The 24,946-nt window shown below is 39.9% G+C and overlaps 4 protein-coding genes across 4 annotated transcripts; 3 read left to right on the top strand and 1 right to left on the bottom strand.

Annotated features, from left to right (window-relative positions):
• Positions 1-7,475: 7,475 nt before the first annotated feature.
• LOC106400775 (phytochrome B-like) lies at positions 7,476-11,942 on the top strand. The gene is made up of 4 exons (XM_022703334.2): positions 7,476-9,953; positions 10,023-10,830; positions 10,923-11,213; positions 11,465-11,942. The coding sequence occupies exons 1-4, from the start codon at positions 7,799-7,801 to the stop codon at positions 11,715-11,717; spliced, it is 3,507 nt and encodes a 1,168-aa protein (XP_022559055.2). The 5' UTR covers positions 7,476-7,798; the 3' UTR covers positions 11,718-11,942.
• A 553-nt stretch (positions 11,943-12,495) lies between these two features.
• On the top strand, positions 12,496-13,829 carry LOC125587636 (glycine-rich cell wall structural protein-like). Its single transcript, XM_048758480.1, has one exon. It carries the CDS (start codon positions 12,695-12,697, stop codon positions 13,625-13,627), a length of 933 nt encoding a protein of 310 aa, XP_048614437.1. The 5' UTR covers positions 12,496-12,694; the 3' UTR covers positions 13,628-13,829.
• Positions 13,622-15,708, bottom strand: LOC106400403 (probable pectinesterase 67). Its single transcript, XM_013840768.3, has 5 exons — positions 15,334-15,708; positions 14,986-15,148; positions 14,709-14,915; positions 14,385-14,632; positions 13,622-14,286 (listed from the first exon to the last, which is right to left on the bottom strand). The coding sequence occupies exons 1-5, from the start codon at positions 15,582-15,584 to the stop codon at positions 14,121-14,123; spliced, it is 1,035 nt and encodes a 344-aa protein (XP_013696222.2). The 5' UTR covers positions 15,585-15,708; the 3' UTR covers positions 13,622-14,120.
• A 4,919-nt stretch (positions 15,709-20,627) lies between these two features.
• LOC106397121 (peroxidase 29-like) lies at positions 20,628-23,821 on the top strand. Its single transcript, XM_013837678.3, has 3 exons — positions 20,628-20,954; positions 22,538-22,898; positions 23,298-23,821. Exons 1-3 carry the CDS (start codon positions 20,709-20,711, stop codon positions 23,705-23,707), a joined length of 1,017 nt encoding a protein of 338 aa, XP_013693132.1. The 5' UTR covers positions 20,628-20,708; the 3' UTR covers positions 23,708-23,821.
• Positions 23,822-24,946: the final 1,125 nt, after the last annotated feature.

Raw genomic sequence — 24,946 nt, 5'->3', positions numbered from 1 at the left:
TTTTTTAGTTTTTGACAGAAGTATAATGACAACAAAAAGACATAGAAAATAAAAATTAAAAACCTATAAACACGACACAGTGACAGACATAACAGGCAGAAGCCGTTCTTCGGAGGTCTCAACTAATCCGCACCAACGCTTGCCGCAAAGGGAAGAACCACAGTAAAACGAAAGTAAAAAGCCAGTAATTTTGGCCTCTCCGCTGATCCGTTTTTTATGATTGACTCGACCAAGAACAGCTCGAGATAGATATCATAAACATCCACAAACACGAAACAGACAGCTACCGAAGAAGCCTGGTACACCCACATTAACAAGACCAAACATTTATTCCGAGGCAAAACTTCCAAGGAACCATTCGTCGTGTATAGATGTTTACATATACATGATCTTCATGAGAAACCAAATTCCCCCAAATCATAAAACACAGTTTTTATCCTCGTTCTATATTATTTATGATTTTTGTTTAATGTACGAGTAAATAAAACACTTAAGTTTGCATATAACGATGCACGTCGCAATAGTATGGAGTGGTATATAATTCAATCTTGTGAATGTTTAGACTAAAGTTTTTTTTTTTTTTTTTTTTTTTTTCAACTTTTTTTCTATTTAAAGCATGAGAAAAAAATAAAACAGGCTAGCCAAGCCTTAGTGTTATGGGCTACAGCCCAGTGAACAACACATCAAGTTACAAAATAAGACCAAAAACGGGGTTACGTTACTGAATAGTCGCTTTCTATTACCTTCCAGTGATGCAATCTAGGTGGAGGATTGAACCCAGAATTGATACATGGTAGAAGCTGCAACAGGATTTGCATCACGAAGGCTGTTGATTCTGTTCCTAATAGTTCGATCCATTGTCGCAGCTAAGGAGTCTACCGAACGGTAGTTTTGACGATGGAGTCTCGAATTCCTCTCAACCCAGAGAGAGTAGATCGCAAGCTTCCAAACCAAGCAACATAATCTCTTATACCACACTGGCCCCGTGAGTGATAGTAACGCCGAGATCATCAAACCCCAAGACAACGGCATGGTTAGACCAAGGCGCATGGAGAATCTATGGCAGAGAGAGGCAGAGTAAGAGCATTCGAGGATGAGGTGATCACGCGATTCAGCTGTAGTGGAGCAAAGCAGGCAATTTGGGTCCACATTCAGACCCCATTGTAGGAGCCGATCTTTAGTTGGGAGGCGATTGAGAGTAGCTAGCCACGCCATGAAGTTGTGCTTTGGGATTCCGCCTTTACTCCAAATGATGTGGTTCCAAGGTACTTTGTTGCCATGATTCTTGAGTAATCTGTAAATTCCACCAGTGCTATATTTTTTCCAAACTGTATTGTCTACACTCCAAATTATAGAATCCGGCTCTGTCGTCAAAGTGAGAGATGAAAGTAATGCTTGAACCGTAACCTGCTTATCGGATCTTGCAGGTCTAACTCGCCACGTTCCATTCTGGTAGATGTCTTGGAGGGAAGCAACTTGAGGAATGCCCATTGAGTTGGAGATAGAGGGTGACAAGAACGCTGAAATAGCACCCAGATGAGACCAGTTATCAGACCAGAATCGCACAGAGACTCCGAAGCCCACTCTGACATGGATCCAGTTGAAAGTTAAATTCCTAAGACCAAGCAGTTTTTTGACCAGCCATGGGAAACGCTGCTTCGGTTTTATTACCCAGAATCTAGAGAGATCACCTCGAAGGATTTCTTCGATGAACCACACAACCCATATGGAGCCTGAGGATTTAAAGAGAAGCCAGATGAGTTTTAGTGTGCAGGCTTTGTTCCAGGCTCTTAGATCTCTACAGCCCAATCCTCCTTCATCCTTTGAGAGCGTTACAGTTTCCCAAGCTACCTTTGCTGAATGGCCAGCTTTAGACGAGCCATGCCAAAGGAAAGAGCTACAGAGGGAGTCGATCTTTGTGATGCAGGCTTTGGGTAAAATGAAGGTTGAGGTCCAAAAATTAGTGATGCCATTGATAATCGTATTCAGCAGTAAGAGTCTTCCTGCATATGACAAGGTGCGCGCACTCCAGGAGTTTACTTTGCTCTTGATGAGTTGGATCAGCGGGGTGCAATGGTGCATAGATAGCTTCTGAGACAGGAGGGGGACGCCTAGATAACGGACAGGGAGAGTGGCAACAGATAGCTGACACGACTGGGCAATAATGTCAACTTGATCCTGAGGGACTCCACAAGACACAAACAAGGTTTTTTGGAGGCTGATCTTAAGGCCATAATGCGCAGCAAACTCATCCAAAATAGCTAGAATTGCTTGGACAGAGCTCAGTTTGCCGTCCGTGAATATAAGGAGGTCGTCGGCGAAGCAAAGATGAGTGAGCTTTGAGGATGAGCATTTAGCATGATAGCCGAATTTCCCTTCCTCTGCACCTCTGTTCAAAAGCTGAGAGAGACAGTTCATAGCAACAACAAATAGGTAAGGAGAGAGAGGGTCACCTTGCCTAAGTCCACGACGCCCTTTGAAAAATCCTTGCACAGCCCCATTGTAACTGATTGTGTAAGATGGAGTGCATACACAAGTTTTCAACCAGTGAATGAAGATTGGCGGGATCTGTAGAGTGCTCAAGCAGATGAAAAGGAAGTCCCAATTTAGAATATCAAACGCTTTTGCTATATCAACTTTCAAGGTGAGTCGGGGAGGACCAAACTGCTTGTGGTAGCCATCTACTACCTCAGTGGCTAAGATTGTATTTTCAACAAGAAGACGGCCTTGCACAAAAGCAGTTTGGTTGGGAAGGATAAGTTCTGAAAGAATGGGCTTAAGCTTGGCAACAAGTATTTTTGAGATGGCTTTGTATAAGGTGGAGCAGCAGGAGATAGGGCGGTAGTCAGTAACGGCTGAGGCACCCGGATGCTTGGGGACAAGGGAGAGGATGGTGGAATTTACAACTGCAGGCAGGAAACCAGTTGAGAAAAAAGCACCAATGGAGGAGAGGACTTCATGGCCAATGATTGCCCAAGAAGCTTTAAAGAAGCCAGAGGTGAGACCATCGGGACCTGGAGCCTTATTTGGGTTGAGTCTGAGGAGGGTCTTGGTGATTGTTTCTGGTGATGGCAAAGCAGACATAGTGGCGGTTTGTTCAGGAAAGATACGGAATGTCAGAATAGAAGCAAACCATTGGGGAGTGGAGATCGTGATCGGAAGGACGTCTGGTGCTAGAATACTCTTAAAGTGTGAGATTGCAAGCTCACCCATAGCAACAGGGTCTCTGATCAGTGTACCATTTGGCAGAATAAAGGATCTGATGGCATTAACCGCAGAACGGACCTTCCATATCCGATGAAAGTAAGAGGTAATTAAATCTCCTTCACTTAGCCAATTAATACGCGATTTTTGCCTGAAATACGCCTCCTCAATGGCCCTGAGAAATTCCCATTTATCATGGAGCTCTTTCTCCTTTTCAAACAACAAAATAGTAGGTGACTGAAGAGCTTCTGCCTGCACAAGTTGCAACAAACTATTAGCTATAATCACTCTCTCCTGAATTTTAGAGAAATTTACAAAATTTAAATCTTTGAGCACTCGTTTTATTTGTTTCAGCTTCTAGCATAGCTCTCCGAGAGTGGAAGCAATGCTATCGGCCTGAATCCAGAAGTCCTCCACAGTAGGCACAAATTTTGGGTGTTTGGTAAGGTAGTTGAAAAACTTGAAGGGTTTGGTACCAGCTATGGGTAAAGGGGAGGCTAGATCGAGGATGCAAGGGGAGTGGTCTGAGATGTTGGGGGAATGGAAATTAGCTAGGCTGTGGGGAAAGGTGGAGATCCAAGGTTGATTTACCAGTTGCCTATCAAGTTTCTTCGCAATAGGTTGAGTGGGACATTTGTTTGACCAAGTGTTTAAAGGCCCTTGAAAGCGCAGATCAAACAAGCCCACTTGCAAGAGGCAGTCAGCAAAATCAATCATAGGAGGAGTGAAGGCGGCTGCTGAGGTAGAGGAGTGTTCAGATGGGTGAAGGATTTGATTAAAATCCCCTCCCACCGCCCATGGAACAGCATCTAGAGAGAGAGTTTGATGGGTTGTTAGGAGGTCCATCCAGAGATCTGTTCGTTCTGCAACCGTATTAGCTGCGTACACCGCTGTATATACAAACTTCAGAGAAGAGCTTATCGTGACTTCGCAAGTAAGGGTTTGACGGGTTTGGTATAAAAGATTTATGACAGCAGGGTGTTTCCAAATGATGATAATACGTCCATCTTCATCAGAGGCATGATTAGAAGCGAAACTCCAACCCGGGCATAGTTTTTGCATTAGAGAAGCCAAATTTTGTTCCTTGATGTGTGTTTCCAAAAGTGCACCAAAAATGAGATGTTGAGATGTCAGCCATTGACTAAATGGCGAGTGCTTGTCCGGATCATTAATGCCACGGACATTCCAAAAAGATAGTTTAGTACTTATAGGGAGGGTTGAGGAGGAGTACCAGCAGAGATGGAGTCCTCAGGGTTAATGAGAGCTAAGGAAAAAAATGGGTTTGAGGTGGTAAGGGACGAAGGGGGTATGGAGGGGGATATTATTTGGGTGGTTGAAGCCTTCCAAGAAGCAGAAGACTTATCAAAAAAAGAAGGGGGAGGGAAATAAGAGGGGAGTTAAAAGAGGCGGCTTGCTTTTTGGCTATAAAAGAGTTGGATAAGGGCGCGTGCACAGCTGCAAGACTGACAACAAAAGAGGCAGGGACAGGGTCAGAGGTGAAGGAGAGGGTAGGGAGGCTTTGAGGGAGGGGAGAGGATGGAGGTGAAGGGGGAGGAGTGGAGGAGGAAAGGGTATGGACAGGTAATAAAGGTGAGTTGGAGGGTAAGGAGATAGGAGGGAGGGTAGAAAACGTGAAAGGCAGGGCAGGGGGATTATTTAACGCAATTGTACCAGGAACAGTGGGCATCACATTATCAGAGAAGGGGAGAAGAGTATCAGTTATGTAGTCGACAGCTGCTTGAGAGTCACTATCTAGCTGAGGAGAAGTAGCAGCTGTAGGATTGGCTGATATGAGTACCGCTTCAACTGGATTATCTCCTTCTGTAGTATGAGGCTCCATCGTCACATTTGAAGAATAACCCCGTAGGTTAACAGATGGAACTGGAGCAGGTGGAATAGGAGCAGGTGGAGGTGCACCACCATTATCCTCAGTGGGAGCTTCATCCTTCGCAGGGGGGTAGATACAGTTCTTTGTTATGTGCCCAATACGGCGACAGTGAGTACATGAAGGAGGCACCCAAGGATAATCAATTCCCACAGTAATGATCTCGCCACTTTCTCTTACTAGTTCACCTTCAGAAGGAAGTAACTTGGTAAGGTCAGCCTCAACTTTTACATGCGCTATGTTCAAGCTTGAGACATTTTTGGTGTAGTCATCCGTCTCTATGGGTTCTCCAACTAACCCTGCAGCATGACTTAGACCTTCTTTTGTGCGCAGATCAAAAGGAATGCCACGGAGGTGAGCCCAGAGTGGAATTGAGGCTATTTCCGGGTAGGCTTCTGATGCATTGCTGCCCCATTGCGAGACATAGAACATTGAGGTATCCACATACCAAAGTTTTTTTTCCAATATTTTTGTTCTAATGTAGTCATTTGGAACTCTTACTAACATGGAGTGCTTCAAAGGTTGGAGATGAATTTCAAGCTTTGAGCCTTTACCCCACATGTAGTTTAGAACACTTTGTATAGAACCATAATCAGGCATTTTACCTAAAAATGACCCAACAACATATTCTTTATGCAGAGCAGCGCCTCTTTCGAAGACTACATCAGGGATATGGACTCGAGGCTTGCCATCAGAGGAGAGGGTAGTAGGAGCCAACCGCTTTAGGGAACGATCAGAAAGAAGTTTTGCTTTTGCAGCATAGGTTTGGGATTGATGAGGTAGGGGTTTAGAGTGGGTATTAGTCTTTTTAGTTTGGTTAGTAGGAGGGTCGGGGTTCTGGGTTTCTGTGGAGGCTGAAGGAATAGCGGGGCGCATAGCTTCAGTAGAGCGTGGAGGGACAGGTGGGAGGGAAGGCATCAACGGAGGGGGAGGGAGAGAGGAGGAAGTGAAGCTACGAGGTGGAGCAGAGGCATGGTTAGTAAGGAGGGGGGAGGAGTGCTTGGGGGGAAGAACAATGAGAAGGGGTCCAACAGTTTTTAAGACTGCCATAGTTTCAGATCTAGAAATAGTTTTGGTGAGATCCACAGAATCTTCCATGGTAACATCAGAGCCAAAAGGAAGATTTGTGGTAGTAGATGTTTGATCTTTGGCTGGCAAAATAGTAGATCGAAAAAAGGTTTGAGGGTGAACAGTGGAATGAATAGTGATAGGAGATGAAGATTTAGCAGGGGAAGAGGAAAGGGGGGGGGGAAAGTCACCAAAGGCCAAGGGATGGGGGTCAGGGGGGTCAAGGGGCTTGAGGGGAGGAGATCCACCAGGAGTAGACGACGACGGATTCAGGACGGAAGCTAGACCAGACGGGGAGAGCCAGGGATTCTCTCCAGAGGACATTTTTTTAATTCGGATAGTAAAAGATAAAGTTTAGACTAAAGTTGAGTTCAAACAAGTTTCTAAAGTCACTAAGATGACTACTCTAGTATTATACAAAAAAAAAAGATGACTACTCTGGTTGTGTGATAAAATATAACTGGATATATAATATATACAATGCTACGGATTATACATTTTAATGCAAGGTATCAAAGTGGATCAATATTACTCCTAGTTCCTACTGCTTTAGATTCAGCGGGTAGTCGAGACGTGCGTATAATAAATTTTGTGATTTATTTGTGTGAGCGCTAATCCCAAACAACTAATATACAGTATATGGTATATTTTTGGTTCAGTCAACGTATAGTATAGCTCATACCAACAAGAAATATACTGCAAACTTGCAGTGCATTTTCATCGAACTGCTAGATTTAGGCCATCACGGTGATAAACCATTCCAATACTTTTGTGAAAAGTCATCTTTTCTAATCTCATTCTAGTGGTTGTTTTACTAATTGGGAGACCTCACAATATACCTAACTCACAACCATCAACATTATATTCACGACCAGCTAGCTTTGATATCTTTTCTTTCATAATTGTCAACATGTTTTGTAAAAAAGATGATCATGATATCCTAAGAAAATAATGAGAATCGATAACCACCATTCAACTTTTTTTCGATTACGTTTACGTTTCATAGGATTTAGACTTTGCAGCGATTTGAAACCAGACAAAGGAACCAAAAAAGTACGATTTGAATTCGATACCACTCTCCCCCTCCAGGGGCCCAGGGGCCACGTGCGCGCACTAGAGAGAATAAAGCATAGCCCACGTGATATTGGGCCAGCCTCTTGGATCTTTCCACCACAAAAGGAAAACAAAGTTTCGGGTTAAATTGATAAATAGTAAAGTTATGCGGTGATTTCAACAACCACAACAGGTTAGTAAAAAAAAAAAAAAAAAAATTACAGTCGAAGCAATTTCATCAGCAAAAAAAAAAAAAAAAAGAAAAGAAAGATGGAGAAGATGACAAAGAGACTCTTCTCTCTCTTTCCATCACAAACACACAATTGCCTTCTGCTTCATTTAATTGGTTTCCGTAGCCCAATTTCTACCTTTTGATATTTATTTTTTTCTCCGATCGCTAGTTCCCTCGAAATCTCACCATTCTTTTCTCGAGAAAATCGCAAACTCTTACAGAATCTTGCTTTGGAGTCCACCAAGAATCTCTCGGTTTCAATTTTCAGCATAATATATATAAAAGCTCACTCCCTTTTGATATAATCTGACGTAATCTCAGAGAAATTCATCTAATTCCACACAAAAAAACAACTCATGGTTTCCGGAGTCGGCGGCGGCGGGGGAAGCGGTGGGAGTGGCCGCGGCGGAGGCGGAGAAGAATCCTCGTCAACTCACCGGAGAGAACAAGCTCAATCCTCAGGGACGAAGTCTCTCAGGCCGCAGAACCAACCGCCACAAACGGAATCAATGAGCAAAGCTATTCAGCAGTACACAGTCGACGCCAGACTCCACGCCGTCTTCGAACAATCCGGCGAGTCCGGAAGATCCTTCGACTACTCACAATCCCTCAAAACGACGACGTACGGATCCTCGGTCCCCGAGCAGCAGATCACGGCCTACCTCTCCAGGATCCAGCGCGGCGGCTACATCCAGCCGTTCGGATGCATGATCGCCGTCGACGAGTCCACCTTCACCATCATCGGCTTCAGCGAGAACGCGCGGGAAATGCTCGGCCTCACGCCTCAGTCCGTCCCCAGCCTCGAGAGGCCCGAGATTCTCGCCATGGGAACCGACGTCCGCTCCCTCTTCACCTCCTCCAGCTCGATCCTCCTCGAACGCGCCTTCGCGGCGCGTGAGATCACGCTTCTGAATCCCGTTTGGATCCACTCCAAGTACACTGGCAAGCCGTTTTACGCTATTCTGCACAGGATCGACGTTGGTGTTGTGATCGATTTGGAGCCGGCTAGGAGTGAAGATCCAGCGCTTTCGATCGCCGGAGCGGTTCAGTCTCAGAAGCTTGCCGTTCGCGCTATCTCGCAGTTACAGTCTCTCCCCGGTGGAGATATTAAGCTACTTTGTGACACTGTTGTGGAGAGTGTGAGGGACTTAACTGGATACGACCGTGTGATGGTGTACAAGTTTCACGAAGACGAGCATGGAGAAGTTGTTGCGGAGAGTAGGAGAGAGGATTTAGAGCCTTACATTGGTTTGCATTATCCAGCTACTGATATTCCTCAAGCGTCACGGTTCTTGTTTAAGCAGAATCGTGTGCGTATGATCGTTGATTGCCACGCGACCCCGGTTCTCGTGGTGCAAGACGATAGGCTGACTCAGTCTATGTGCTTGGTTGGCTCTACTTTGAGAGCTCCTCACGGTTGTCACTCTCAGTATATGGCTAACATGGGGTCTATCGCGTCGTTAGCGATGGCGGTTATAATAAACGGGAGTGAAGAAGATGGGAGTAGTGTCGCTGGTGGGAGAAGCTCGATGAGGCTTTGGGGTTTAGTCGTTTGCCATCATACATCTTCTCGATGCATACCGTTTCCTTTGAGGTATGCTTGCGAGTTTTTGATGCAGGCGTTTGGTTTACAGTTGAACATGGAGTTGCAGTTAGCTTTGCAGATGTCGGAGAAACGCGTTTTGAGGACGCAGACGCTGTTGTGCGATATGCTTCTGCGTGACTCGCCTGCTGGGATTGTTACGCAGAGTCCTAGTATCATGGACTTGGTGAAATGTGACGGTGCAGCGTTTCTTTACCACGGGAATTATTACCCGTTGGGTGTTGCTCCGACGGAAGCTCAGATTAAAGACGTTGTGGAGTGGTTGCTTGCGAATCACGCTGATTCAACTGGTTTAAGCACTGATAGTTTAGGGGACGCAGGTTATCCCGGAGCAGCTGCGTTAGGGGATGCTGTCTGCGGTATGGCGGTTGCGTACATCACAAAAAGAGATTTCCTTTTCTGGTTTCGTTCTCACACCGCTAAAGAAATCAAATGGGGAGGCGCTAAGCATCATCCAGAGGACAAAGATGATGGGCAACGGATGCATCCTCGTTCGTCTTTCAAGGCTTTTCTTGAAGTTGTTAAGAGTCGGAGTCAGCCATGGGAAACTGCGGAAATGGATGCGATTCATTCGCTCCAGCTGATTCTAAGGGACTCTTTTAAAGAATCCGAGGCAGCTATGAACTCTAAAACTGCAGATGGTGCGGTTCAGCCTTACAGTATGGCAGGAGAGCAGGGAATTGATGAGTTAGGTGCTGTTGCAAGAGAGATGGTTAGACTCATCGAGACAGCAACTGTGCCTATATTCGCTGTGGATGCTGGAGGATGTATCAATGGATGGAACGCTAAGATTGCAGAGTTGTCCGGTCTCTCGGTTGAAGAAGCTATGGGGAAGTCTCTGGTTTCTGATCTAATATACAAAGAGAATGAAGAAACTGTTGATAAGCTCATTTCTCGTGCGCTCAGAGGTACATTCAGTTCGCCAACTATGTTGTATCTGCAGTATGGTTATTTGATTGTTTTGATGCATTTTTCAGGGGACGAGGACAGGAATGTGGAGATAAAGCTGAAAACTTTCAGCCCTGAACTACAAGGGAAAGCGGTTTTTGTGGTTGTGAATGCATGTTCGAGCAAGGACTACTCAAACAACATTGTTGGCGTCTGTTTTGTGGGACAGGATGTTACTGGTCAGAAAATCGTAATGGACAAGTTCATCAACATACAAGGAGACTACAAAGCCATCGTCCATAGCCCAAACCCACTGATTCCACCAATCTTTGCGGCGGACGAGAACACGTGCTGCCTGGAGTGGAACACCGCGTTGGAAAAGCTCACTGGTTGGTCTCGCAGTGAAGTGATTGGGAAAATGCTTGTTGGGGAAGTGTTTGGGAGCTATTGCAGGCTAAAGGGTCCTGATGCATTAACCAAGTTCATGATTGTATTGCATAATGCAATCGGTGGCCAAGAGACGGACAAGTTCCCTTTCCCGTTCTTTGACCGCAACGGGAAGTTTGTTCAGGCACTATTGACTGCAAACAAGCGTGTAAGCTTCGACGGGAAAGTTATTGGGGCTTTCTGTTTCTTGCAGATCCCGAGTCCTGAGCTGCAGCAAGCTTTAACAGTTCAACGAAGGCAGGACACAGAGTGTTTCACGAAGGCGAAAGAGCTAGCTTACATTTGTCAGGTGGTAAAGAATCCTTTGAGCGGTTTGCGTTTCACAAACTCGTTGTTGGAAGCTACAGACTTGAACGAAAATCAGAAACAGCTTCTTGAAACAAGTGTTTCTTGCGAGAAACAGATCTCGAGGATTGTCAGTGACATGGATCTTGAAAGAATTGAAGACGGGTAAGCTTAGTTGGAATTTTCTATAAAATGATTTTTGATTACTTGACAGAATGTGACCAGATTCCAAATATTGGTTTGCTCTATTTGAACAGTTCGTTTGAGCTAGTTAGAACGGAGTTTTTACTCGGAAGTGTCATCAACGCGATTGTAAGCCAGGCGATGTTCTTATTAAAGGAGAGAGGCGTTCAGCTGATCCGTGACATTCCTGAAGAGATCAAATCAATACAAGTTTATGGAGACCAGACAAGGATTCAACAGCTCCTAGCTGAGTTTCTGCTGAGTATAATCCGGTATGCACCGTCCCATGAGTGGGTGGAGATCCATATAAGCCATGTTCCGAAGCAAATGGCTGATGGATTCTACGCTATCCGCACAGAATTTAGGTACTTATTTCATTGTTTCAGCTATTGTATCCTCATATCTTTAACCATAGTTAGGCATTCTGTTTTGATTATCGACTGTTTTGATATAGAATGGTTTGGTTTTTGGATCTTTACTTAGATGGCAGTTATGGTTTGGTTAGACTAGATTGGTAACTTCTACAGAACCATAGGACTAGAATTAGCAGACATTGATGTTTTCAGATTAGCATGTTTGGGGTTCTCTGTTATGTCTTGATTTTCTGCGATTTCAGAATGGTGTGCCCAGGTGAAGGTCTGCCTCCAGAGCTGGTCCGAGACATGTTTCATAGCAGCAGGTGGACGATCCCTGAAGGGTTAGGTCTAAGCGTATGTAGAAGGATTCTAAAGCTCATGAACGGCGAGGTTCAGTACATCAGAGAGTCAGAACGCTCCTATTTCCTCATCATACTCGGGCTCCCCGTTCCTATGAAACGCCCTTTGTCAACCGCTAGCGGCAGCGGCGACATGATGTTGATGATGCCATAAGTTGGCAGGAGAGACTTTGTATCCTTGTTGTATTTGCGTGTGTGTGTTTGAGCGAGTCTAACGACACTGGAAGAGGATAGAGAGTTTTTGTTTCCGGTGAGATTAGTAGAGAAGAGGATAGAGTCATCTGCAAGACATGTCCTCTTTTGTTTGCACTGTGTATATTGATAACTCCAAGAGAGGCAAACGAATGAAAAGAAGAAGAGTGATATTGGTTGACCCATCCTTTATAATTGTAACTCATATTAAAATGTCAATTACCATAACTCTTTACAGATAATTAACTAGTACATATTGATAATAGATTACTGTAAACTTTTACAGCAAGTTATATCATACTTGTTCTCATTCATATAAGGGCTGCATAAGGGGTGAGATATTCCAAGAAAACACTACTTAGTTGTTAGTACTAGTTGCTAGAGAGATTAATAATGAAAATGATGGTGGGGGCTTTGTAGTTAATGTGGCTACCAAATCCAAAGTAGTTGAGAAGCTCTAAATGTGAAAGAGAGTACGATTTTCTCAAAAATTGAATACATCCTCACCTTTCCATCACTGTCTCTATAGTTTTATTTGGGAATGGGAACTAGTCTTCGTTTTGAATTTTTTGCATGTTAGCTATAAGCTGTATATACTGAAATCGTAAAGTAGGAGAACATGGAACTAAATAAAAGATGACAGGTTATGTATAGGAATAGGAGATTACTATAAAAAAAAGGCAACTTGGGGTTCACTCATTAATTGCATCGTACAAAAAATGAACATGAGTGATTGGGACATGAGAACATGCAGAAACGAAACGCGGTGCAGGAAGAAGATGTTGAAGAAGGCCTCTCTCTCTCTCAACCATATCTCATAAATGCTCTCTCTCTCTCTCTGCGTGCTATATAGTGTTAGTAAACTAGTCAAGTGAGATATAGCAATTGTATACTGATCACGCGATCATTAGCAAGATACTAGAACAACGTATCAAAGATATGGGGAAAGTGTCTTTTGGGTTTTTGGCTTTGATGCTTGTAGTGGTGGCGATCGGGGTTGTAGAGTGTAGGAGATTTGAGAAGGAGACGTTAGGAGGCGGTGGCGGTGGACTTGGTGGTGGTTTTGGCGGCGGCAAAGGTTTTGGAGGAGGCATTGGTGGCGGTGGAGGTGCCGGTGCTGGGGGAGGTTTTGGAGGTGGTGTAGGAGGAGGCCACGGTGGCGGTCTAGGAGGTGGTGTAGGAGGAGGCCACGGTGGCGGTCTAGGAGGTGGCATTGGTGGAGGCCACGGTGGAGGTATTGGTGGTGGCGCTGGAGGTGGTGCTGGTGGAGGACTTGGAGGAGGCCATGGTGGAGGAATTGGTGGTGGTGTCGGAGGAGGACACGGTGGTGGTATAGGAGGTGGTGCAGGAGGCGGTGCTGGTGGAGGACTAGGAGGAGGCCATGGTGGAGGTATTGGCGGTGGTGTTGGAGGAGGACACGGTGGTGGTCTAGGAGGTGGTGCTGGTGGAGGACTAGGAGGAGGCCATGGTGGAGGTATTGGCGGTGGTGTTGGAGGAGGACACGGTGGAGGTATTGGCGGTGGTGCAGGTGGAGGGGCCGGAGGAGGATTTGGTGGTGGTGCAGGCGGAGGATTCGGAGGAGGGGCTGGTGGAGGAGCTGGCGGAGGATTCGGTGGTGGTACAGGCGGGGGATTTGGTGGAGGATCAGGCGGAGGATTTGGTGGAGGATCAGGCGGAGGATTTGGTGGTGGTGCCGGTGGAGGAGCTGGCGGAGGATTCGGTGGTGGTGCAGGCGGGGGTCACGGTGGTGGTGCAGGCGGGGGATTTGGTGGAGGATCAGGCGGAGGGTTTGGTGGCGGTACCGGTGGAGGAGCTGGAGGAGGATTCGGAGGTGGTGGTGGTGCCGGTGGTGGATTTGGCGGTGGATTTTAAATTTCTTGGTACTTAAAATATTCATACAAAATCTATTCTTGGCTTTGAACTAAGCTTGGGATAGTTACTTATGTACCAAGTCATACGAGAAGAAAGTATATCATTTATCTTTTGTGATTTATTTTGTAACAATAATCATATCTAAAAAATGTAAAACCTTTTTCGAATATTTACAAATCATTTTCGTTGGTTTGTTAGTTAATCACTCGGAAGACTATTTTGTAATTGAAAGATATAATTTATAATTTAGGTTACATATATTGTTAAAAAATGGAAAATCTTACATAATGTGTTGAAACACAAGAGAGTTTTTCCAATCACTCTATAAACATTGCATCAGAACAAAAAGAGATATCTATTTTCGTATAGTAGTAGTATACCAACAAAGAAAAGGTGGGGTTCTTCTTTCTTCATGTGCTTTTTTCCAAACCACACCAAAACGCATGCGCATAACGCCAAAGTCAAACGCGAAACACGCACAGCATAAGGAGCTCTAAGACTTTTGCTGAAGCCAAACAGGAAGCCATGCCGTTCCATCAATGAAATCAATGGACAAGAAAGACTCAACTTCTTGTTTGGTAAGTTCTTTGGCCCAACTTGATCTACGTTGCCTATCAGCACCTGGTCCATGACACTTATACTCTGCGTGGTATAAGTCCCTGATCAAAGTGTCAAGAGTGTTAGTATATAAAACTTGAACAATATATATAATACTTTTGCCACATAGGTGAAAAATAAATAATAATGAGAGACTAACTTGGTTGAGCCGTCGTAGCTCCAGTTGGTCCAACCGTCAGGGACAACGGTCTTGGAAAAGTAAGTCTTGGCAAAGATGACCCGAGAGTACGGTCCTTTGGCCCTTCCCAAGTAAACCTCATCGATTCCGTACACTTTGCCTCTTATGAAAACATAACCAGTATTTTCCTCTGCGTTTTCCCTGTGGTGTGCTGTGATTGACCCGTAGGGTTTCACCCTCTTGTCCGATATCACAAATATCTCACAGTTCTAGAACAATCATTACAATCAGTGTTATTAGTATAGTCTAAATGTTTGAGAGATTGTGTAAATGGGGAAAATATACATTGAAAATGGAAGTTGCACGACCGAAGATGAAGTCGATAGAGCCTTGGATGTAACACTGATGGTAATAATGTCTACCTTTGTTATCAAACAAAGTGTTGTGCAAGCTGAAGAACGCACAATGATAAAACGCAACTTTGTCGGCAGCCACAAACGCTGCCACGGATTGGTTATCAGACGTGAACGCCATTCCGACCGGTGCATCATTCTGTATATTCATCATAGATTGTCATTATCGTGATTAAAAAAATTGAAATCTACAATTGTGTTAGACATACCCTGATGGTGATACCAAAAGCAACGAAGTGGTTAGCTTCGACTTTGAAAGTGGCTGAAGCAACATTATCGACCGAACTTTGCGATGATTCGATGACCGTCTTTCCTCTTCCGTTACCTCTCATAAATATGAACGGCTTGTTCTCCGGAATGTGCACTCTCTCCCTTTTTCCCCAAACAAGTAAAATAACATCAAATTTCATAATGACAATAGTAATGCTGCATTAGTGATCTTTCAAGATTACTATAACTTGGTGTTACATATCTGCTAATATGCATGTTATACAACATGCTTTGTGCATATGAAATAATCTAAATTAAAGGTTAAACCTCGAAAAAACTATACGTACTTGTAGATTCCTTTACGGACATGGACGATAATCCAATTAGAGTTACCAACAGGGACAGCATCAATGGCTTTTTGAACCGAAGTGTAGTCTCCTTTGCCTTCAATATCGACAATTATCGATCTGTTTGTTGCGATTTTTTCAGTCAGAAGCGGTGCGTCGAACTTTGTCGTTTGCATTGCGGATGCGTCTGAACCCCATACGGACATTAAAATCAGGGTTAGGACAAGTATCATTGTTGTTCTACAATCCATCTTTTTTTTTTGGGTTTTTACTCTTTTTTTCTTTATGAAATGAGATTGTGAGAAAGATATTATATTGGTGAAGGAAGAGGTTAAATTTAAGAAAATAGACTTTTTAAATTTAGGGTGTTTCGTTGCGTTTGTTTTGTTTTTGGAGGTAGAGATGGGTTTTTTCTTAGGCATTTTTTTATTTTTAGTTTAAGACATTTATTCTGATTAATGGGCGAAAAATACTTTGAGGGATGTTTCTATCTTTGGTGACAAAAAAATAATGATTGTTGTGTAATGGCACCACACGGTATAAAACAAGCATGCCTTTTCCACTAAAATTATTAAAACCTAATTATCCTCTCTGATCAATACATTGCTATTGACTATTTTCATTATTTTCTGTACTTATCATTCATATAATATTTACCCGACCGTTCTTATTAATAGTAATATCGTTTATAATCTAGGATACGTCCTCTTTCGCATAAGGATGTCTTCGTCATGAATTTATATTTGATATTATGAGTAAATGAACGTGTGTAGACATAGTTCCTGCAAATTTTCTGGAAGGCATTGTTGGTAATGGGACTTCTCTTAGCTTCTGGTGGGACAGCTGAACACCTTACGGACCATTGATCAAATTCCTGGGAGGTTTGGGTTAGGGCTTAGACCACCTCCATCCATTAGAGGTTCTAATGGGGTCTAATGATTAAATTAAGAGTAAATAAGGTGATTTGTCAAGTTTAGAACTTTGGTTAGTGGAAATAATTATTTCTTAAATTTGTCAAGTTTGGGAGAACCCCATAGGGGTTCTTAAATTTTATTTTATTTTAGTAGAATTATTTAAAATAAAAGCATATATAAACTTTTGTAACATAAATGACATTAAAACATATGAAAAATTCAAATACAAATCGTAAACGAGAAAAAGCCGATTAGTTGAAATCTTGATTTCTTCCAAATTTTTGTCATATATTCTCAACCAAATCTGCTTTCAATTGTTGATGTATTGTTCTATTACGAATTCGATTCCGAATGCTCATCATATTGCCGAGATTTGAAGGCATATCTGTAGAATACGTGAAATCCACTTATGAACTTCGGCTTGAGTCCGGTTGTGCGAAAACTGATACATCAAACTGAGTGTACCCATCTCGTTCGTCTTCTACGATCATATTATGTAGAATGATACATGTTCTCATTATCTTTCCAATTTTTATTTTATCCCACAAAAGAGCTGGATTTTTGACTGTGGCAAATCGAGCTTGCAAGACCCCAAAAGCACGCTCGACATCTTTACGTACAGCTTCTTGATGTATAACGAATAAGGATGTTTTCGGACCTTGTGGAAGTGGAATAGATTGGACAAAAGTAGCCCATTTTGGATAAATACCATCTGTGAGATAGTAAGCCAAATGGTACTCGTGTCCGTTGACAATGTAATTAACTTTTGGAGCTCGGCCTTGTAATATATCATCAAAAACCGGTGATCGATCAAGAACATTGATATCGTTTAATGTACCTGAAGGTCCGAAAAACGCATGTCATATCCAGAGATCTTGTGAAGCTACAGCCTCTAAAACAATGGTTGGCTTTCCTGATCCACATGTATATTGACCTTTCCATGCAGTCGGACAATTCTTCCACTCCCAATGCATACAATCAATGCTTCCTATCATCCCGGAAAATCCGCGTATCTCTCCAATATCGAGTAGTCGTTGAAGATCTTATGGTGTGGGTCTTCGTAGATACTCATCTCCAAACAAATTTATGATTCCTTCAACAAAATGTTCCAAGCATAAAAGCGCAGTGCTCTCACCAAGTCGAAGGTATTCGTCGACTGCATCAGCTGGGCAACCATATGCCATCATACGAATTGCTGCCGTTGCCTTTTGTAACAGTGAGTGACCGAACCTTCCAGAGTAGCATCTCTTCTTTGTTGAAAGTATGGGATTTCAGCGGAGAGTCGATCAACAATATGCATGAACAAGGGCTTGTTCATTCGAAAACGGTGTCGAAACATTTGAGAAGGATATGTTGCATCTTCACTAAAATAATCGTTCCATAACTGCAAGTGTCCTTGGCTTCTATGGCATATATAAAAAGCTAGAAACGCCTTTTGCTTTAAGTATAAAAGAGTGGACCCTGCTAATGTCTTGGTTAAAGCCACTATAGAAGCTGAGATATGGCGTGAGTTGCAGGTTCCCCCACGCTCAGAGGTCTCTCTGGCTTGTGCCCAGACCTTAAGACTTCGTGGCTGGTCTAAACCGACAGGTATTTAGGTTAAATGTAATGTGGCGGCATCTTGGCTAAATAGTTCAGTCAATAGTGGAGGTGCTTGGATAGTCCGGAACGGAGAAGGCGAGACTCTGATGCATAGCAGAAGGTCCTTCTCCAATGTTGATAACCCACCTGATGCGGATCTTTGTTCCCTCTTATGGTCCATTAAGGCAATGCGGGATCTACGTGTGAACAAGATCATCTTTGAATCTTCATCATCCATTCTTAGAGAATCATTCCTAAACCCCTTGTTACATCCTCAGGCCTGGCCTATGGTGTCGAACATTCTTCATATTCTTGAAGGCTTTGGTGAATGGAGGGTGGAACATGTGGTACCGGAGAGTAATAAAGTGGCTTCCTTGATTGCTGTAAGTGTTACTAATGATCACCACTATCAATCTTATGTGGCCTCTGGAGGTCCCTCTTGGTTACGAACTCTGTTAGAGCGAGAAGCGGGGAGCCGTAACCAATAAGCACAATTTCCTTGCTCTGGTCCAGTGATGTGTCCTGCTTTACTGCCTAATGGTGGCGCTATGTCTTTTCTTTGCTTTTTCTCTCTTTGTTTTTATGTTTTGATGTTCTTTTTTCTTAAGCTTTGTCTTTGCCTTAGTCCTCATACTTTGTTCTCGCCTTGTCGCTTGTTTCGGCTTGGGTCAATTGGCCTTTGTCCTTGAATGATAAATCCAGCGTTAAAAAAAATATACTAATATACCTTTTTACTTGCAAACATTTATATATGTTAATCCATAAGAATGTGTGTTTGGAGGAAAGAAACTTGAGGTCAATAATTTTCAAATGTACAGTGCATATGGATCACAACTTTACATGAGATATAGTAAGTATTAGTCGTTTTCAACGTATTAATGCAATTAATTTGGCAAAAGAAATAGTTTGGCATAGCTGCGATGAGTGCGGGACCAATACATTAGTTTTAAGAAGGTTATTCAATAAGGGATATATTTTGTCCACAACAAATTCAGAAGCTCACTTTAATGAGAATGGGAACATAGAAGAAGAAGAAGAAGAAGAAGAAGAAGCTACAACTTTAAGCCGTTAATATTGTTAATTGTGAAATTGGCTATACTATACTCTTGTTGATAATAACTTAGAATTGACGTAATTTACTTCTCGTTGACAATATTAGGCCCTTTAATTATGTCGATTGCTAGCTAACAAAACGGTTAATCAAAACATGTTTGGTTCTTCTTAGCAGAATCCATATATATACCGTTAAATTCTTATCTACTTTATACAGAAAATGATATCAAAACATATAAAATAGGACTTAATTTTCGACGTATCTCTTTTTAATCAAATTATCAAATATAACATTAACGGATACTCTTGTACGCTTGTGAAACTGTGCAGTGTAAAACTACAAAGAAAGTTGTAAGGTGGATGGAGGAATGTAAATAGGTGGGGGCACATATATATAAAATATTTTTCAGTTGGAGGCATTTCATAGACACCATAAGAATTACTGAAGAAAATTTTAAAATGAGATGGGGGCACGTGACCCCATACCCTTGGCCGTACGTCCGCCCTGGTTGTAACGTTTTGCGGATCTAAGAAGGAAAAAAACAGAAACAGTTTTTAGGATCACAGAAACAGCTAAGGACATTCATTTCACCGAAAACTCGTATTAATTAGTCTCACCAACTTACTCTTTACTCGTCTTTATCAGAACCATATACTTTTGTATATCGTTTTTGTGTTCGGTTCTTTTTTCTGAAGTTCTGAACATATTGATTGCGATCCAATTTTTTTATAGCTTACTTATAAAGCTTATCTGAATTCATCCAATACATCTTCCTTACACAATTATTTCAAGGTCATTTACATTTTCTTTTCTCAGAAAACATTTCACTAAAAATTTTGAAAATATATTTTCTTCCATGCCTCTTTTAACTTAAGCAAGACATTAATCATGCATTTGCCTGGTGTTAAAACATCTAATCAAGCGATTGTTAATTAGTATATATAAATTAAAATGCTAACAAAATCATATGATAGTTTAAATATAATAAAAGTAGTAAGTATGCGCTAGAGCTTTCTAAATGTTGATTCTGTACAAGTATAAACTAAAATCCCTTTCGTCAAAAAAAAAATAAACTAAAATCAATAAACATGTAGATAGATAGTTAATATATATGTATACATGTCACATTATGATAAACGCTTACGTGAAACTAAACCTAACTGGTCACATTATGCATGTTGCTCTACTCATTTTTTGTCTTGTCTTCTCAATCAACTGTTTCCACCTATAACCATTAATTGAACCAAAGCGGTCCACTGGGTTCACTGGGTTCACTGTTTTCTATCAACTATTACTGAAATAAAAAGATGAAAAGAATGAAACAGTCGGGTTTTTCTCTACCATTGAAAATATATATACTTTCTTCAACGTAATATTAATTTTCAATAGATTCGGTCGAGAAGCTCTAAACCACACTTAAATCAATACCAACTCTGGCCGGTCTTTACTTCTGTTGGCACTTTAATTATTAATGTCACATCGCTGCAGCAAAATTGTATAAAGCAGGCTTCTTTTTCACTTAAATTCGAATTAATCAACCGAAAATTGAGATCAACCGGCATAATGGGGATTCAATATGGCTTTTTCTTTGGGTTCGTGAAATGAAAGCATGAGGATAACCAAACTTAAACCAAAAATCGAACGAAACCGGTCGGTTAAAATCAAATTAATGTCGTATTCCTTTAATTTTCGGTTGGGATTATTAATGTCACGGCTATAGCTTCGGCTTCCTATATATCCATCCATACATACACTTCCAAGTGCAATACGAAAGTCATTTTCTCTTCAATCAACTCAAACTCCAGTTAAAGAAACAAAAAAAGACGATGATGAAACCAAAGAGCATAGCTGCAGCTTTTGCATCATGGTTTGTAATCATAAGCTTGTTATGCAGCTGCATTAGTGGCGACCAAAATGAGACCAATTATGAAGGTCTATCTTACAATTACTACGAGAAAACATGTCCAAGACTCGAAGAGATCGTGAGATCTTCAATTTCACCAATGTTTGCTCTTGATCCTACGGCTCCTGCCGCCTTGCTAAGGCTTATGTTTCATGACTGTCAAGTTCAGGTTCTCTACCATCTTACATCCATCTCTCTCTAGAATCGTTTTCAACTCGATATTATTAGGGTTTTGGTTTGAAAAGTATTAATTTGTTAAATATGTTTATGTATCCCACGAATACTTTGATTAAGTGAATAAACATACATGATTATATATAATTCTTTTGGTTATAAATACGGAGCTAGCTCGTTCTGAAGTAGTGTCTTTCTGACATGAACTTGACCTTTTGTTTTATCTGTAGTTTAATTTGCTTTTATACAAACAAAAGTTTGAGATGTTTTATATATATGGTTATATATTTAGCTAACTATGTAATTTATGTGATAGTGATTTGTATACTTAGAAGATAAACAGGACACGGAAATTTCGCTAAGATCACTTTAGTTAGAGCATCTCCAAAAGACACTATATAACTTCAAATATGAAGTTTTTTGCTCTCTAAAAAAGAACTTCAAGGAGTGAAACTCTATATTTGAAGTTTCACTACTCAAAACTTTAAATTTGAAGTTTTATATTTTTATTTGCATTTTGGTCCTTACAATCACACATCACCTTTATAATCCGTAAATATTTTTTTTGTTTATTGTTTTAATCCTTAAAAAAATTATATCTCATAAATATTTTAATTTTTGTTTACAGAATTTAAATTTTACACATAAAATTAAATAAAACTTTAAAATAAGATTTAAAATATTTTAACTAAGAAAACAATAATATACAAAAGAAACTTAACAAAAATATTTTAAAAAATTACATGAAGACATAACTATTAAACAAATTTAAATATTACAACAACACTAGTAGTCATGTAAGTTTGATCCGAAACCTTCAAAATTTTCAAATATTGTTCACATTATTTTTTGTGTAACTGAAGATGGTTGTTGTTGTTGTTTTTGATGTCTTTTCGTACAATTTTTTTTTGTACATATCGAATATATTCATGAGTATTAATATTATCGAAAAAAATTAGTATTTTAGCAATATTTTATGGTTATGTTTTACTTTCTTGTTCTTATCTAATATATTTATAAGTATCAATATCATCTGATTTCAACAAAGTAAAAATGATGAGAACTATTTTTACTTCAAAATACACTAATAGATCATATATGCATTACGAAAATCATTTATGGAATAATGTGGTATTTTACTTGAAGTTTAATATTAGTTAAGTTATTTTTATTTAAATTTTTATATTCTAATAGAATATTTCATTAATTAATATTGTTGTGATATGTTTATATATGTGCTAGTTATTTATAAAAGTTTATATGAATTCAAATTAGTTATGACAAATATAAGAACCATATTATAAAATACAAATAATTTTGAAGTTGAATTTGAAGTTTTGCTTTTAGAGAAAAACAAATTTAAACTTTAAATAGAGTTTCGAAAATTTCATATTCGCTTTAGCTAAACATGTAATGGACCGTTGCGTAGGAAGCAGTAAGTCTTTTTATTTGTTTCCATGCTAGCTATAACACTCAATTTTATCATTTATTCTCGGTCCTATTTATTACAGACTGATCATCATTTAATCAGTTGTCGAAAGAACAAATGTGTGTTTAATTTGCTACTTCATTTCACAGGGATGTGACGCGTCTATCCTAATCGAGCCAAGTGGGGACCAGCAGTTCACGGAGCTTGACTCAGCCAAGAACTTCGGAATCAGAAAGAGGGAACTCATTGGCTCAATCAAAACCTCATTGGAGGTCGAATGTCCCCAGCAAGTCTCTTGCTCTGACCTCATCATCCTCGCCGCTAGAGAAGCCGTCGCTCTCACTGGTGGCCCACTCATCGCAGTGCCGTTAGGAAGAAAAGACTCTCTCTCCACTCCCAGCAAACACGTGGCTGACTCTGAGCTTCCTCCCTCCACTGCTGATGTCGACTCTATCTTAAATCTCTTTGCTGGCATAGACATGACCATCGAGGAGTCCGTAGCCATTATGGGTATAGATATACATATTTTGATACTCATTCAGTTCACAGAAAACATACTTTCTACTTTTTCATACATATTAAAAATATAATAGTTATATATAATATTTATTTTTATCTTACATTTTTCAATAACTATCAACCAATAATATTTGATCAATTTAAATATTTTAATTAATATTTTTTAAAAAATATAACTTATTAAATGTCAATTAAAATTTAGAAAATATATCTTTATAGAACAAAAAATCTACAAAATCTAATTTTCAGGAGTATAAAATTTATAATAAGTGTATACAGTTATACATAATAAATGAACTATGGACTTTAGATATTTATTTCTTTTAATAACAGTTTTGGATTACACCTATCTATATAAACACTTTTTCGTTGGTTTTGTTTGATTTGTAGGTTCACATTCAATAGGAGTGACACACTGTAACAACGTGTTATCGCGTTTTGATAACGAAAACGCAACGAACGCGAACATGGATCCACGTTTTCAAACATTTTTGCGAGTTGTTTGCCCAGAGTTTTCTCCGACATCCAAAACAGCGGAAGCTACATTTGTTCCCAACGACCAGACTTCGTTGATCTTTGACACAGCTTATTATGATGATTCCATCGCGGGACGTGGCAACCTGAGAATTGACTCGGAGATTGGAGTGGACCCACGCACACGCCCGTTTGTCGAAGCGTTTGCGGCTGATCAGGACCGTTTCTTCGGTTCCTTCTCTTCCGCGTTTGTTAAATTGTCTTCTTACAAAGTGTTAACCGGGAATAATGGAGTAGTTAGAGGCGTGTGTGACAAGGTAGATTGATGTATATTTACAACAATCAAATATGTTACACTCCGTTAAAAAAACATAGTGTGAGGCATATTGTTGATATATATTGTATCAAAAATTCATAAATATACTGATTAATTTTATTAATATATCTTCTTAATAATTTTATTTTAATATTAATTTTTATATTTATGCTAATTTATTTAATTAAATATAAATATTAAATTCTTTTTGTGAGTTTTTCGGTTTTCTAGTCTGTTGCTACATGACTTCCCGCCGTAAATATCGTTTAAATATTATTTACGGTAAGTAAGTTTTGTATATATTTGAAATTTATGATAATTTTGATAAATTAAATTTGTTGATAAAAAAATCAATAGAGAACTTTTGATTGGTTAATAATGAAAGAATAACATTAATTTTTATTACATTATATTAATCATCTTAACACATGCGTTTCATAATTAGGAAAAGGTAAAAATTAAAAAGAGAAACTACAATGCATATATGAGTTGTGACATATATATAGTATTTATGTCAAATTCAGAAAATAGTAAGTTTGAAAAGATTCTATCATATTACTTGGATATATTATAAATTTATTTTGGGGTTTTAAAAATATTATTATTTTGTCATCAATAAATATTAATTGTTAGGTATAGTTTAGTGGAGTAGTGTACACAATTAATCAACAATATAAAATTAATTTCAAGAGATTTTGAAATATAGTATAAGAGATCCCATAAATATTCTCAAGACATTTGTATGTTTATATACCTTTATATTAAATGTGATATATTATTTAATAAAGTTATGGTTCTGATCAAAAGATATCTATAAATTCAGATAATTTGAAGAAACTTTAAGCTATATATAATTTCATTTATATTATAGCTATAGATTCACATTCTGATAAAGATGAAAATCATGTAATCTGCAATAACGTATAATATTATTTCACTGTAACACACTATAAATCAGGTATTTAAAATAAACTAATACATATTAGAACATTAAGCCATACATGTTATTGATATATATACTAAGTATACCATACATGTTATACTTATAATATATGAAATTAACCTAACGACATGTTATACCATACATGTTATACAGATGGAAATTAGTTCATCGATATTATTTGTTTGAGAATTATGAAGGTCTTACAGTTTTTATCAATAAAGTGACATCCAATTTATGAAGTATATATATTTTTTCATTAAATTTAGTATTAGCTCGGTTTTCTAAAAATCGAAATTTATTTATATT

Source organism: Brassica napus, chromosome C5 (genome assembly GCF_020379485.1).
Source record: "Brassica napus cultivar Da-Ae chromosome C5, Da-Ae, whole genome shotgun sequence".
NCBI classification, from domain to species: domain Eukaryota; kingdom Viridiplantae; phylum Streptophyta; class Magnoliopsida; order Brassicales; family Brassicaceae; genus Brassica; species Brassica napus.
The sequence above is the reverse complement of the archived record's forward strand: the minus strand, read 5'-3'. Positions and strand labels throughout refer to the sequence as shown.